The sequence below is a fragment of the Cucurbita pepo genome, chromosome 8 (assembly GCF_057944985.1).
Source record: "Cucurbita pepo subsp. pepo isolate OVF chromosome 8, ASM5794498v1, whole genome shotgun sequence".
NCBI classification, from domain to species: domain Eukaryota; kingdom Viridiplantae; phylum Streptophyta; class Magnoliopsida; order Cucurbitales; family Cucurbitaceae; genus Cucurbita; species Cucurbita pepo.
The window spans coordinates 9,924,008-9,935,709 of NC_141805.1; the positions used below are offsets into that span (position 1 = coordinate 9,924,008).

Genomic DNA, 11,702 nt, shown 5'->3' on the forward strand with positions numbered 1-11,702 from the left:
TCCTGCTCCAGCCCTCCCGGCCGCGTCTCTAACCACTCTTCTTCTCTCGTTTCCATGAATCTCTCAGAGTAGCTCGTTCCGATTCATCAGTGTTACAGTACAATGCCGTCGCAATTAGCATCCAGATCGGAATCCGGTTCCGATTTGAAATCGAAATCTGAACCTACTTCGAAGTCCAGATCGCTGCCGATTGTGCCGCATGAAAAGGCTGTTTCCGGTCAAATTGCAGTGCCTCTGGCAGTTTTGGACTCTAAAATTGGGAGAGAGGATTGTTTGAGGAGATCGACGAGGCTCAGTCCATGTTCTTCTTCAGTGGATGTTCGTCGGCAGAATGTGGCTAGAAATGGCGTTAATAGAGCTCGTTTTGGTTCTTCTTCGACTGATTCGAGGCTTGATTTTTTAGTGAATGAGACTTGCCTGAGGAAGTCACCGAGGCTGCATCCTGGTATGGTCAGGGGAAATGGAGATGGAACTGTTAATCTACCTTTAAAAGAATGCAGGTTGTCGTTGATGGATGCTGGTAGTTTGAGAAGGTCGCCGCGATTGAACGGCTCCGGGAGCGGTAATGGAGAAATGGAGTTGTCCATAGAAACGACGTCGAAGAAGAGGAAGATCAACGATTTGAGAAGGTCTGCGACGGAAATCGCCAAGGTGACGTTATTCGACTCAATTAACGGAAACGAGAGGAAGTGCGGCCTCAATCAGGTGCCAAATACTGATTTCTTCCATTACTGTTGCGTTTTTTCGTTCTGATTTTATCCTATTAAAGCAAATAAACGTACATTGTCCAAAATTAGCTGCGTTCTGTTTTCTTTTCAAAATTACTGCGTCATCTGAATGCAAACCATTAGTACAAATAGTACTCGATTTAGCTCGCTTCTGAAATTTCCTTGTTTTTCGATTTTGATTTTTAAATATAGGAAGCGTTCTCTTCAACAACTGTTTCAATTTGTTCAAAGCGCAAATTTCAAGAATTCAAAATTTACTCGATTTACCGTTGCATTTTTTCCTTTTCTCCTGAAACAAGTTCCTAGGAGTTTTTTTTTCGAGGCTGATGATTTCATGCTCAGTAGCACAAATTTGCAATCTTCTGACGAACTTAACGGTTTCGAAAGGATTTATGAAGAGAGTACGAATAGCGTTTTTAGTATTGGTAGGTACTCACCGCGAAAATCGAAACTGTTATTGAAGAACTTCCTATGTATAACATTTTTTTTTTTAAACAAATTATTACCTTAATTGCTGTCCAATCGTGAGCGAGAGACGGGACGCTGAGTTTTTTTCGAATTTGCTTTTCTTGTTGTTGTTTTTTTTTTTTTCTTAAATAATTATAAAAAGAGAATGTTAATTCGGAAAAATTCCTTCGAAACAGCGGATTCAAGATAACATCCACATTTTTTTTCTTCCTTAAATATAACTATTTTTCTTTTATATATTTAAATAAAATTGTATACCATCTGACATTTTTGTTTTTTGCTATTTAATTGACAAGACGATTTCAAAATTTTCTTGTTAATGTCGTCTGATCAAATGTAGCTTTTTTTGCATTGTTTAACTTAAAATCATTTTATGAATATGTAAATATGATCCTATGAATATATATATATATATATATATATATATATATATATATATATATATATATATATTAGAACAGCACATTTTTACATTAATTTTGAGTCTCCATAGATGTTTGTATTTTTTTTTAGCGAAATTTTGTTTCTTACAAAGATGCAGGCTAATTTAAGGAATGATCGAGGGTTTATAATTAATGAAGGAAGGGCAAAGCCAGTAGAACTTATGCTCAAAGTGAACAATATATTGTTCTTATAGAGAGTCGTGTTCATCTAATAGTATTTTTGTTTAGGTGAACTAATATATGAAAATATATATTTTAAAGTAACTATTTAATATTAAAACTCTAAACCCGTGGTAAAATATAAGCATACCTTCTAAAAATAAAAATAAAAAAATCAATTGTGAACAATACCCCTTAATGATCCTATACCAATTCGGGTAATGATAGCGTTTTGAGCATTTTTTTAACTGTATTTGGGTGTCTATTAGTTCATCTTATGGTAAGTTTTTAGCTTCGTTTTGAACAATGTATTAATCTCACAATATGTTTAAGTTTGAGTATGATATAATGAAATTAAAACTTTCAGTTGAAAGAAAATGAGCCTTTTCCTTTTTATTCTGGTAATTTAACATATGAACTGCGTATGATTTGAAGTTGAATCTTCATTGATTTATTGTCTTTAGTTCATGAAAACACTGTGTTATATTGAGTAAGTGAAATGTTTGTTATACATCATTATAAACAATTATAGAAAGAATAGTTACTATAAATTAGTTGTAATTCTTTTTTGCATGAAAATTCATTTCACTGGATTATTTAGACGGATCAACTAGGTACGCCATTGATAGCCTCTACTCGTGTCCTAGCTCGTCTGAGAGCTAAATTTGCCTCGATTGTTTGTCTCTTGCCCTGAGCTTTCCTCAAGTTAGCTTCCGCTGTTTCAAGTGTTTCAAGAGTTTGCTGAGCTTATTGATCCCTGGATCATATGAGTTTTTTACGCCACTATCTGTTAAACTAAAATTTAGGAGTAGTCTAGTAGAAAGAATGTCTGTACTTTAAAGTAAATTGTATGTTTAAATCAGTGTTGGTGAAGAAAATATCAATTGCTTAATGGTGTAATCCAGCAATTTCTTTCAATTATGATTGAAAGGTATTCCGGCAATCCTCGAAGTCTGAACTTCTTGTTGATGCTGCTACTCTTACTGTATGGCCTACAAGCTTTGCGAGTTACTTTATCATCTGTTTCTTGGTGATGAGCTTTGAACGGATTTATTTTATTGATGAATTGGAAAACTGAATTTTACAGGCTGAAAAGGCTACTAGCCAATGCTTGACCAATAAGTGAGTAACGATCTACAACCTTTTTTTGGTGTTCATATTTTGTTCAAAGCAGCTGTGTTTAAATTCCATTTCTAATTGAATTTTGCATCTTTGTTGATAAAGAGCGGGGAAAGATGAAGTAGGTAAAAAGATGGAGGGAATGGAGGTGAAGTTTCTCAGGAGATCTCCAAGATTTTCATCTGATCGAGTTGAACGTGAAATTAGATGTCATAAACCCTCATCAAAGAAGCTTTGCTCAAGAAAGCTTGAATCTCCTAAGGTTGACAGCTTTGATTCATTGTCATTGACAGTTGACAATGCTGAAATGGATTCATCAAGAAAACTAGAAACAGAAGAACTATCTTTCCTAAAGCAAGAAGAGTCCAATGAAGCAACGATTTCTTTGATATTGGAAACTTTAAATCTCACAGCAGAACTTTCTCACAAGATAGAAGCCGGACCATCACCTTTCTCACCGTGTATAAATCAGGAAGAAGCGCCTAAACTCTTCCGTCGCAACTCTTGTTTCGTCGGTGAGAAGATTTTAAGAAGGTCTCCTAGGCTTTCCTCAGACGCTAATTATAGTTCCAATGCTGATTCTTGTAATGGTTTTGGTAAGAAAATTGACAAGCCGTTAAGTAAATTTCCCAGACCTTCATTATCTTCGTGTGGAAATGAGCAATCCAGGTCAGCGGATAACCGAACGTCCATATTACGTGGGGCTGAAAATTGTACTGTCAGACATTCTTCCTCTGAACTTCTAGAGTCAGATATAGAATGTCCTGTGGAGAAAATTAGGAATTCTTCTGGTGTTAAAGAGAAAAGGAATAAAAACAAAGCGGCTTCTTTCTTTGTTGGAGATCCAGTTCCTGCTGATGAGGCTCAACAGAGATGGAAATGGCGCTATGAAATGAAGGTAGCTGTTTGTTTCTATACAATTTTCAGTTCCTTTCTTTTATATACTAATACTCATATTTCATTTGTGGAATCAGAGTTCTAAGGACTGCGTTGGTGGAGTTTATATATATTATATATATATTTGTTCTGTGAAAGTAATGTTATTTGATACAAGTTATTTTAATACTAATAGGTCACTTCTTTTATATGATAAAAATAATTTTGGAGATGTGTTCTTCAATTTGTTCCCATAATGCTTTTGAGATAACCATCTGTTTAATTTGAATTGCCATTTTAAGGCTTGCCTTTTGTGTTTTATCTTCCGCGTTGACTTCATAGTAGCTTCCCTGATCTGATTCATGAATCAACATATCAGATTAATTGGACAATTTACTTTATACATAGCTTCATTCCATGTGCATTGCACTACCTGTTAAATTTGTATTCCGATCATAATTGCACTACCCTTTCTGGAATATGCAGAGTCAAATTTCTAAGCGGCAGAGAATGGCAGAAAGGTGAGGCATAATTAGTTCTTAAGCCTATCCTTTTAGTGTTTTTCTGATATTTGAAATCTTTTTTGGCTAAAAATTGTGTTCCAATCCAGCCATTTTTTTCCTTATTGCCATGCTTTACAGTGATGATGATGAAGATATGATTGTGCATAATGTGGAATGCCATTATACTCGTGCTAGTATTGCAAATACCATTTTCAGTCTGGGAGATTGTGTATATGTTAAGGTAAATGGCCTCTATTTCAATACTATTTTTTATTATATTGTTAAGCCAAAATAAAATACTACTTTGACCTTATATGAAAGCAGAGATGAAGGATATCACTTTTGCTCTGAACAAATTTGAAACCCTTCTCTTGAGGGGACAAAGGATATCTCAACATCATTCTGTTTTATTGTTGAACGTGTTAAGCATTGCACGTGGTACGAAATATAGGTTACTTGGAAAATCTATTGCCCCAATTGAAATTGAAATTGAAATTATCCTTCTAATGAGGAGAAAATGGACATCTTTATCTTGTTCCCTTTGTTTAAATCACTCTTTCATTACCAAATCATGTTGAGCATCAGATGACAGATGCGGCATGAAGAGAGTTTTTGGATTCCTCTCAATAGTAAATTATTTTGCAGGGTGAAGGAGAAAAAAATCATGTTGGGACAATTATAGAACTTTTCAAGACAACAGATGGGGATAATTATTTCAGAGGACAGTGGTTTTATAGAGTGGAAGATACAGTGAGTTAAATTTCCTGTTCACTCTTGTTCTCATTTTTTTAGTAGTAACTAATTATTCAACTGTTCCAAGGAGTACCTTAACGTAATTTATTTCTCAGGTTATCAAGGAAGAGGGTTCTTTTCATGACAGTAGGCGTTTATTTTATTCAACTGTTATGAATGACAACCCACTAGATTGTATTGTTTCAAAAGTAAATATCAAACGAGTAAAACCCAGGGTATGCTTGCCTCACAATCCCTGCCTTTCTAATTTGATCTTATTTGACAGTGCCATCACTATTTCTTAACTTTGTTGTAGGCATGTAAGGCCTCATCCCCTTCAGAACTAATGTGAACCTTTTGCAGGTAGGCCACAGGTCAAACTCTGCACCTTCATTTGATTTCTATTATGATATGGAATACTGTGTAGACTATTCGACTTTTCGCACCTTGAAAGATGGTGAGTGTAATTATTATTGGGCATATAATATAATATGGTAGAATTAAGTGATGCTTCTTGATTCTTCACTTTTAACGTATACTTCTAAAATGTTGTTTAAATTTTACTCTTGGTATGCTTCAAAGTCTATGCCTCATCTTTTCTTTTTTTTCATTTTTCTCTTAAGTTTTAGTTCAATCATTTTTTGCCAAATCTCTTACTTTTTGTTAAATCTGGTGACAAACCAAATTGTAAACTTTATCAAGTCAAAAGATTGAATACTCAGAGGGTTGGACAGCTGATAAGTGGAAATTCTACATGTTTTATTTTCCATTAGATGAATCCCTCAAGAACATCGACACAGCACCAACTACTGCCATGGAAACTTTTCATGAATCATTGTCATTGAACTCTTTGGAGAATATTCCCAAGAAGGATAACTTAGAATTGTTGGATCTATACTCCGGATGTGGGGGGATGTCGACTGGACTATGCCTTGGTGCCAAATATTCCTCTGTTGGCCTCATTACGGTAGTCTGTCTTATGCTTAGTTTTTTCTTTCTAATATCCAGGCAGTTAAAACTTTTTCTATTTTCAAACACATTCAGCTTCATTCAATTTTAAGATTCATCCTTGTCTTAGAGATGGGCAGTTGATAGCCGCAAATCTGCATGTGAGAGCGTGAAACTGAATCATCCAGAAACACATGTGAGTATAGGTGATCGTTTATTGGATTTTAGAAAATTATTCCTTCAGTTATTTGAAATATTTAAAATGTAACTTGGGTTTGTTATAGGTCAGAAATGAAACTGCTGATGATTTTCTGGACCTATTAAGGGAGTGGGAAAAACTATGTAAGCGCTATAAGGTCAATGATGAAGAAAAAACGCGACCATCACGGTCAAAAGTGTCTGATGATAATTTGAAGTCCACCAAGGGTGAACTTCCAACTTCTGAGTATGAGGTTTCGAGCTTAGTTGACATTTGTTATGGTGATCCAACCGAAACAGGCAAGCGTGGATTAAAGTTTATGGTAAATAATTTACCTCTTTCTAGCAGAACAAATAATGAATTTGTCTGTTTTTGTTCTTCTCTACTCCGTCCTTCTGAATTTTCCTCGTTGTGTCCCTTTTTTCAGTCTTGTCAAATCTGAACCACTAGTCAACTAAATGATTTTCTACAGAATTCTGTTTCAATAAATTATCAGAAATAATGTTTGGCAGCTGATTTTGTCAAGTAATTTGATCAAATCTGTGGTTGGATCTAAATTTGGCTACCTTAAAAAGTTATTGCTTGATATACTGATTCTAATTTCATTAGGTGCATTGGAAAGGCTATGGTTCAAGCGAAGATACATGGGAACCAGTTGAAGGTTTAAGGTCAATTCTTATTCTTTACTGTTTTTCTTATTTTACCCTCATTTTCCTTTTTTCCCCTTCTCATCTTTTGTCTTCTGCAGTAACTGCCAAGAAGCAATTAAGGATTTTGTGAAAAGAGGTTTGAGACAAAAATTTTTGCCACTTCCTGTAAGAGACTAGTCCTATTCACTTTCTAAGCGGGCTATTGTATTTGAGTTCTTCAATTGACTCTAACGAATAAGTTATATGTCAGGGAGATGTTGATGTTATTTGTGGTGGTCCTCCTTGCCAAGGAATCAGTGGCTATAATCGTTATAGAAACATCAACTCTCCGATGGATGATGAACGAAATCGCCAGATAGTTATCTTCATGGATATAGTGAAATTCTTACGGCCTAAATTTGTATTGATGGAAAATGTGACTGACATTTTGAGATTCAATCAAGCTTCTCTGGGAAGATATGCAATGAGTCGTTTGGTACATATGAATTACCAAGCAAGACTTGGTACAATAGCTGCTGGATGTTTCGGTCTTCCACAGTTTCGGTTGCGTGTCTTCCTTTGGGGTGCTCATCCTAATGAGGTGAACTACATCAATCCTTCCATTCTGATCTTTGTAAAGGTCTCTTTATTATAAAAGTTCATTCTTTTCATTAAGTTTTTCATCTGTCATGTATAGAAACTACCTCAATTTCCACTTCCAACGCATGAAGTAATTGTTAGATATTGGCCCCCACCAGAGTTTGAGGTAACTTTAGTTTGAGCTAGTGAATTTATTTGGATCTTATATTTATATTGACATATTTGGTCTATATTTGCAGCGAAACACTGTTGCATATGATGAAGACCAACCCCGTGAACTTGAAAAAGCCGTTCTTCTTCAAGACGCCATCTCTGACCTCCCAGCAGTACTTGCACTGTTTTGGATTTGAAATTCTCATCTTTAATCATCTAACAGAATGGAACGTTTTATGTACAAATTTGTTAAAATCTGCAGGTATTGAATTCTGAGTCTCGGGAAAAAATGCCATATGAAAAGCCTCCAGAAACAGAATTTCAAAGATACATAAGATCATCTCAATATGGTGAGATTTCATGTATTGCAAATAATTATGTCATTCTTTTTCCTCCTTGTAATTTGCTTCGGAAATGTTAATGTTAATGTTAATGAATTAAAGAAACAACAAAAAAGTGCCATGCAAAAATAATGTGTCCACTCATGACTAAGTTCTGATTCCCTTGCTCTTGTTTATTTTCAGAGATGACAGGCTGTGAAACAAACAATACAACAGATTCACTATATGACCATCAGCCATACTTGTTAGGCGAAGACGACTACTTGCGAGTTTGTAACATTCCTAAGAGAAAGGTTGTTTAATAATTCTCTTACAGTTGGATTCATCATTAAGATATTGTCCTTACACTATGATTATGTATAGGGGGCAAATTTCAGGGATCTTCCTGGTGTAATTGTGGGAAATGACAATGTTGTTCGGCGAGATCCAGAAAACAATGTATTACTACCATCAGGAAAACCAATGGTTAGTGCTCTAAATTTCTTTATGAAATTCCTTGGACCGTTTTGGAGTTTATTTCCCTCATGTTTTGTAGAAACACTTATTTGTCTTAATAAGTTCAATTTGTTGAACTCAAAACTTGAGTAAGTGGTGAAATTAATAAATTTTCAAAAAGTGATTCTTATGCACCGAATAAATTACACAAAAAGAACCTAGAAGTTGTGATGTCCCACATTGGTTGGGGAGGAGAACAAACCACCATTCATAAGGGTGTGAAAACCTTCCCCTAGGAGACGCGTTTTAAAGGCTTGAGGGGAAGCCCGAAAGGGAAAGTTCAAAGAGGACAATATCTGCTAGCGGTGGATCTGGGCCGTTACAAATGGTATCAGAGCCAGACACTGGATCTGGGCCGTTACAAATGGTATCAGAGCCAGACATTGGACGATGTGTCAGCCTTCTCGCTCTTCCCCGAAGGGGGTAGACACGAGGCGGTGTGCCAGTGTAAGGACACTGGGCAGATGGTGTGCCAGTAAGGACGCTGGGCCCCAAAGGGGGGTGGATTTGGAGGCGGTCCCACATCGATTGGAGGAAGAAAAGAGTGCCAGCGAGGACGCTGGGCCCCGAAGGGGGTGGATTGTGATGTCCCACATTGGTTGGGGAGGAGAACAAACCACCATTTATAAAGGTGTGGAAACCTTCCCCTAGGAGACGCGTTTTAAAGCCTTGAGGGGAAGCCCAAAAGGGAAAACCCAAAGAGGACAATATCTACTAGCGGTGGATCTGGGCCGTTACAGAAGTTGTATTTTGACTTGATGAACAGGTAGTAAACCGAAATTTTGTATCGATTGAAATAAAACTTAATAATTGTCGCCTTCATGTTTTGCTTTCTAAAAAAATTTCAGGTACCACACTATGCTTTCACTTTTGAACATGGAAAGTCGAGAAGGTTTGTTATCTTTGACATTTAAATAGCTGCTCATTGTTCCTTTAGATCATATCTATCTTAAGTGTATCATATTCTGGGTGTGCAGACCATTTGGAAGGTTGTGGTGGGATGAGACAGTGCCCACAGTAGTGACTTTCCCAAGTTATCACAGCCAGGTTTCTTCTTCTCCTAATTACCATTTGTCTTCTTGTTTCCTGTTTCTTCTTTCTGATGATTGCTTCTACTCCTCATTTAACAAAAGTCTCCAAATAAAATTTCCAAGAAAAGAGAAAATGGCAATGGAAAATGCGTTGCAAATTGGATCGTTGAGATATATATACTTTTGTAAACACTTCGATTATTGAGATTAGTTGCTACCCGTAGGAGACTTTCTTCTCTCCGAACCACGTAAATCTTTGTCTCTTTGTTTAATTTCTGTTTGTGGGTGTATAAGTACAATAAGATTAGTTGCTACCAGTAGGAGACTTTCTTCTCTCCGAACCACATAAATCTTTGTCTCTTTGTTTAATTTGTTTAATTTCTGTTTGTGGGTGTATAAGTACAATGAGATTAGTTGCTACCCGTAGGAGACTTTATTCTCTCCGAACCACGTAAATCTTTGTCTCTTTATTTAATTTCTGTTTGTAGGTGTATAAGTACAATCGACTTTGCTCCTGCTTTTGGTACAACAAAATGATTACCAAACAACATACTAGATTATAAATTTTTTAAAGAAACAATCAGCAATTTTACATTAAAAAATAAAATTGAAAAGAGGTGCACCAGTGTCTAGAGTTTTTAAATCTTGTGATTTGTGGGATTTTTGTGTTCTAAGTGTTTTGTAATTTATATTATAGGTAGCATTACACCCGGAACAAGATCGAGTACTGACCATAAGAGAATATGCAAGATTGCAAGGGTTCCCTGATTATTATAGATTCTTTGGGACTGTCAAAGAGAGGTCAGTATCCTTCTCTCTGCATTTTGGAAATGCCTTCTTATTCTCAGCCAAATTTCTAAATCTTTCTTTTGTATAATTGATTAGAAAAACAACAATCTTTTAGTTCGATTTTGTTTTAACGACGAATTCAAATGTTTTAGGGTTTACGATTTAGGGTTTTTAAGCATAGTAGAAACAAAATGGTTATCAAATGGACCCTGAAATATATAGTCGGTTATGAATATCAACGCTGCAGATATCGTCAAGTTGGGAACGCGGTTGCTGTATCGGTTTCGCGGGCATTGGGTTATTCCCTTGGATTGGCAGTGAGAAGAATGGGAGGTGATGAACCATTGATGACTCTTCCTCCCAAATTCTCTCTTTCTAACTACATTCAATTCCAAAAACCACCTGAAAAGAAGGATACTGATTAGCATCATTTGATCTCTACCTGTTCTTCACTTTCATTGGTGTTTGTATTCTTGTTAGAGCACACCCACACTTGATCTCAAACCTTACTAGTAGTAGTAGTAGAAGAATGTAATTCCCATTTTTGTTTCATGTACTCCCTAACCCTTTAGAGGTGGTGTATGTTTCGGCGATATTCTCGAATCCCGAGATGGGTTTGAGATTCCTATGTTTATTGGGCAGGAACGTAGGATATTGAACATTCTATTTGTTTCGTATCGTAGGAACTTTAAATTCTCATAAATATTGAAGTTTCTTTATTTATTTGGTTGGAATGTAGGGAAATCTTGTGTGTTCCTTTATTTATCTCACATCTATTCGCCCAACTTTGGAAGAAATACCAGTATTTTTAAAATAAACGAATAATTGTTCAGCTTGTTTATCGATAAAAAATCCGTTCACTCCTTTTTTTGGGTAGATTCATCTACTTTTTTACTTGAAATGAAATGTTGCTTCAAAAATGTTTCCGTTTTATAGGATTGGGAGAAAGTTAGAATTTAATTCCAAAAAAGTTGATTTTTCTATTTGTAATTTGAGAAATATTAATTGAAAATTGAAAATAAAATATAAAGGTGCATTTTATAATAATTTGATTTTTGGTTTTTAAAAATTATGTATATAATATTAAGGTTAGTTTTATAAGAACTTAACTTTTTTTTGTTTTTTTTTTATCTATATTTTCAAGTACCCAATCAAAATTTGAAATATATATATATATATATATATATATATATATATATATATATAATTGAACTGTTGATGACAGCAGACTTGCGATTGTGCGGCACTCACTTCCCAACGACAAGTGAGCTAAGCTAATTCATTCTTACGTCGCCTACGGCCAAGCGACGTATGCTCGAGCATCTGGCCTCGGTTTAAGAATACGAGGGCAAAGAGAGATTTTCGAATGAGAGATTTTGCAAGAGATGTTATATATGCAAGCAAGAGTGAGCCTCTGGCTTCGTTTTAAGAATAAAATTTTAGAAAACGAGGGTAAAGAGAGATTTTCGAGAGAGAGATTTTGAAAGAG

The 11,702-nt window shown here is 35.5% G+C and overlaps 1 protein-coding gene across 2 annotated transcripts; it reads left to right on the forward strand.

Moving 5' to 3' along the window:
• CMT2 (chromomethylase 2) lies at positions 1-10,936 on the forward strand. Of its 2 annotated transcripts, XM_023684642.2 has the most exons (24): positions 1-705; positions 2,730-2,783; positions 2,886-2,920; positions 3,023-3,815; positions 4,280-4,314; positions 4,435-4,537; positions 4,942-5,046; positions 5,145-5,264; positions 5,392-5,485; positions 5,802-5,995; positions 6,107-6,172; positions 6,261-6,497; positions 6,785-6,843; positions 6,924-6,990; positions 7,076-7,405; positions 7,502-7,570; positions 7,644-7,730; positions 7,820-7,907; positions 8,082-8,191; positions 8,262-8,363; positions 9,242-9,285; positions 9,371-9,440; positions 10,122-10,225; positions 10,461-10,936. In XM_023684642.2, exons 1-24 carry the CDS (start codon positions 103-105, stop codon positions 10,636-10,638), a joined length of 3,747 nt encoding a protein of 1,248 aa, XP_023540410.1. In that variant the 5' UTR covers positions 1-102; the 3' UTR covers positions 10,639-10,936. The 2 variants fall into 2 exon arrangements, with proteins under 2 accessions (XP_023540410.1, XP_023540411.1); XM_023684643.2 differs by lacking the exon at positions 2,730-2,783.
• Positions 10,937-11,702: the final 766 nt, after the last annotated feature.